This window comes from Palaemon carinicauda, chromosome 19 (assembly GCF_036898095.1).
Source record: "Palaemon carinicauda isolate YSFRI2023 chromosome 19, ASM3689809v2, whole genome shotgun sequence".
NCBI lineage: Eukaryota > Metazoa > Arthropoda > Malacostraca > Decapoda > Palaemonidae > Palaemon > Palaemon carinicauda.
This window is the reverse complement of record NC_090743.1, coordinates 103,765,008-103,769,098: the sequence shown is the minus strand read 5'-3', so window position 1 is coordinate 103,769,098 and position 4,091 is coordinate 103,765,008. Positions and strand designations below refer to the sequence as shown.

General features: G+C 40.5%; 1 protein-coding gene across 1 annotated transcript; it reads left to right on the top strand.

Annotated features, from left to right (window-relative positions):
* The first annotated feature begins 2,216 nt into the window (after nucleotides 1-2,216).
* On the top strand, nucleotides 2,217-3,429 carry LOC137659193 (AP2-associated protein kinase 1-like). The gene is made up of 2 exons (XM_068394244.1): nucleotides 2,217-2,620; nucleotides 2,877-3,429. Exons 1-2 carry the CDS (start codon nucleotides 2,217-2,219, stop codon nucleotides 3,427-3,429), a joined length of 957 nt encoding a protein of 318 aa, XP_068250345.1.
* Nucleotides 3,430-4,091: the final 662 nt, after the last annotated feature.

The window sequence follows — 4,091 nt, the reverse complement described above, 5'->3', positions numbered from 1 at the left end:
ACTGCAGGATTTTCATTCTCATTGGGCTACAATGTATATTAGTTCCGATGCCAAAGCTGTAGCCCATGGCGAAAGGCACAAATCATAAGACCTTAAATTGATTCCAAGAGTTTGGCCAACGAGGAGGTCTTTAGTAAAATTTCGTATTATGTGGCAATTTCAAAAACGTTTTATACATGAAAAATTTTATTTCAAGAAAAAAAGAGATTCCATTTAATCAATAACTATTAACCTCCGTTAACGTAATTACCAAAGAAATAATCACTCAACATCTACATTGGCTTGTAGATGTATAAATCGACATTTGCTGATAACGCAATTGAATAGTGTGAATACAGAAGCAAAACTTGAAATATTTTCTTGGAAATGAAGTCTTTCTATCTCGATTAAACTGACATCTCTACTTTGTAATAACGATAAGCTTTTTGTTCATATTGCTAAGTAGTTTTTGTGCTGCGGGGTAACAGCATATGTTTCTGTTTCTCTCGTCTGAGCACAATTAGTGACGAGAGACTACGCAAAAGAGCTAAAGAAAAAGGAATTACAATAACCAAATTATGAACAAATGAATAATCTTTAATTCTATGTTTATCTAAACGAAATTATGAAGCCAGAATTTCACATTTCAAAAATGCCATATGTGATGACTATCACACCAGAAAGATGTTAATCAGCAACAAAATAAACAATAGTAACAAAAGGGACGTCTCAGTGACCAAGCAATTGAATTAAAGAAAGACTAAGTGAACATGCAATCACAGAAAACGAGTTACACACGTTCAAAAGGTCAAAGTTCAATCCTGAACAAAGAGTGGCCTCTTACTTGATGTACAATGATGATATCTACAGTGTTAAACAAAGGATATTTCTGTTGAAACAAGGGAACCAAAAGGGATCTCCCCCCCCCCCCATGTATACTTGAAACGCCAGGAAAAAGTTGGTGATGATTAATAGGTGGAGTAAATTTGTTCTTACATCTTGCAACAAAATAGAATTTTTAAATAAATTAAATAACATTAATATTAAAACATTTAAAAAAAATTATGAAAATAACCATTTGCTGCTGATAAAACCATTGTAACAAGAGTAATATACTATATGCACTACAGTTCCAACCACCATTACTGCAACTGAGAATAATTGTGATATTATTGTTATGAATATGTCTGTGAAAACATAAACAAAAGACCTTATTAATGCAAAGATTTTATGTCATAAATCTAACCTTCACCATTGATGCATTTCATGTCACTCCTTTTTCGACCCTTTCAGAAACTTTGACCTGAATTTCCGTGTTAAGACCAAGTTGATTGATAGCTTTTGATTTTGTTTTCTGTTATTCTTCTCTCTTTTCGCAACAGAAGGAGCATTCCTTATTATACTTTTTATTTCCTCCGAAGGTTTCATCAATGCTCCGCATCACTGTTTAGACATTACGCGAGCATTTAGGTAGCAGGAAATTCAATATGCTCATCTAGGTAAGGAGAGATAAAAAGCAGGGACAAAGTTTCTCTTTTAAGGGAATCTATGGAATATGAAACAGGAATGTACATAGAATGTACACAGATCAATCAAAAGCTATGACTAAAATATCGAAAAAGAAGTGATAGAGGTTGGCCTACCGGGTGTTTCATGGGCCTGTTTTTAACCAGGAGCGAGCGAACGGCTGAAACTATATTGAAAGAGAATATATGATGATATCACCATATAGAAATATTTACTTTTAGTGAAAACCGAGTCAACAATCTGACAAATAGAATAACTAAAGCTTATCTGGAATAAAAACATATGATAAATCACCATGAATATCAAAGCGTTACTCCATTCAAGGAAAGGTTGGACCAAAAATATAATCAGGTTATTGAAATAGTAAAAAGAATTTAAGCTATTGATATAAAGCAGTCCCAAATAATCAGATGGAATAAATTACCTCTTTAGATTATATTTGTTAAACTAGAAAATCATGTAAAAAACAAAAGTCTGCTATGTATAGAAGAATTAAATTTTATTTTAACAAAATAACCAACTAAAGAATTTATCACATTACTGAAATTTCCAGTGCTCTCACCGTGAACTTTCCTACCAAGTTTTAGCGAGTTCGAGTTATCGAATTTGAACTGCGCATTTAGCACTCTATTTTGTGTTATTGAAACAGAAAAATAAGCCACACCTAACAGAAGTTCGACAAAGCTGTAGGCTACCATTGTGGGTTTGCGATGGCAGCCAGGGGCTTGTCCCACTCCATCCTTTCCGACTCCCCTCGTGCCAAAGTGGAGAAGGAAAGGTTTATGAAGCCTAGAAGTCTCACCTTGAGGAGTCACAAGAAGAAACCTACCTTGTCCTCCCAACCAGCCATGGAACCAATCCAGGAAGCACTAAAAGACCACATAGAAGAGACAGAGCAGAACCCCATCAACCAAGAAGAAGCAGCAGCAGAAGAAGACGACGACGACCAGGACACCGCCACTCAGCCTGCCCAGCAACCACCTCCACAGCAAACCACCACCATCACGTCAAACCAGCCAACAAGGTTCAGGTTTACTCCTGGCCCCAACACGACCTCCTATGCTGCCATAGCCGCCATGGAGGCCAGGAATCTACACCTGAACATGACAATTAGGTTAAATCGCAGAGGATAACTTGTCATCTCCGCCAAGGAAAACGAAACCAAGGACTTCCTGGAGCAGCAAAAGAACATCCTACACCTTAACCATGCAGACAAGCCGACAACAATTATCATTATCTACGACCTCGACCTCCCACTTTAACCTGTGCTCAACCTCCTTTCCATTCTCTCAGCCAGGAGATGTGAAGGGAAATATGGAATGAGATCCTACAAGTTGGAGACAGTCATCAAGGGAGAACAACCTCCACAGTTCTCCTTCGGCTACTGGGGGACCTTCTACGCGGAAGAGTACTTCCCAGATCCCCTCACATGCTCCAGGTGTCAGAAATTTGGTCACCACAGGAACCGCTGCACAGGCCCGGAGTTCTGTGCAGTTTGCAGCGGCAGCAGACAGCACCCTACAGCCCACTGCAGCACCAGGTTCAAGGCCGGACAGCACACCGTTGCTAAGAGCCCCAACTGCCGAGGACCTCACAATGCTTGATGGAAGAGATGCCCTGCAAGACTTCAGAGCATTACCGATCCCCAGGGAGCAGATTGCCATTGCAACCTGCAGCCACGTGGAACAAACCAGTCTCCAACCAACCACACCTCACCTCAAACTAACCGTACCTCCTAAACCTTCCAAACATGCCATGCCTGATCTTTCCTCTCCTCCACGTCCTTTCCCAGAACTCAAACTTCAAAGCCCTCCAAGACATCCTCCAAAGTCACAACGATCCCCAACCCACACTCTTTCCACACCTTCACCACTAAGATTCACCTCTCCTTCCATCCCTTCCACTTCCTCCCCGCAAACCTGACCACAACCAACCTCATCCTTCTCCATACCAGAAACCTAGACACCCATCACCACTAATTCTTTGAGTAACTTCTCCAGCCTCCCTAGTCCTGCTTTCAAAATCCGAGCTCCTCCCGCCCCTCCACTCCCTTAGTACCTACCTCCACTGATTGGAACGATTATGACCACATCACTTACCCCATGGCGGCCTTCAAAGCCGCCATTTCAAACATCCTTTGTAAAGTCACAAAAAATTAAGTACTCGCCTCAATCCCTTGATGATTTTATCTTTAACAGCGCCGCCCAAGAACTCCAAATTCTATTCCTTTCATAGTCCCTCCAGTAAACAATCCTAACACAAACACACCCAACAACCAAGAAATTTTCAACAACACCAAAGTGAAAATGCTCCAATGTAACGCCTGCAGACTCAGACATAAGTTCGCCTTCCTACAATCCAAAACCTCCGTGCAAAATCCAGACATTATTGTGCTGCAGGAAACCATGTTTAATGAGAATACACCATTCTTATTCTCAGGATACAAAGTGTATACCACGTATCTAACACCAATAACGAGAGGATTAACTACTCATTAAAAATAGCATCCCCTCAAAGAGAGTACAAAGCATCGACTGTGGGACTGAGGCAGAGATACTCAGTGTTCAGGTGTCTCTGCTAGCCAC

Bases quoted from the DNA above. Each gene is read 5' to 3' on its own strand.
- LOC137659193 (XM_068394244.1), top strand. From the start codon at position 2,217: ATGGCAGCCAGGGGCTTGTCCCACTCCATCCTTTCCGACTCCCCTCGT. The intron at 2,621-2,876 runs GTTAAATCGCAG...CAACCTCCACAG, and splicing joins CACCTGAACATGACAATTAG to TTCTCCTTCGGCTACTGGGG.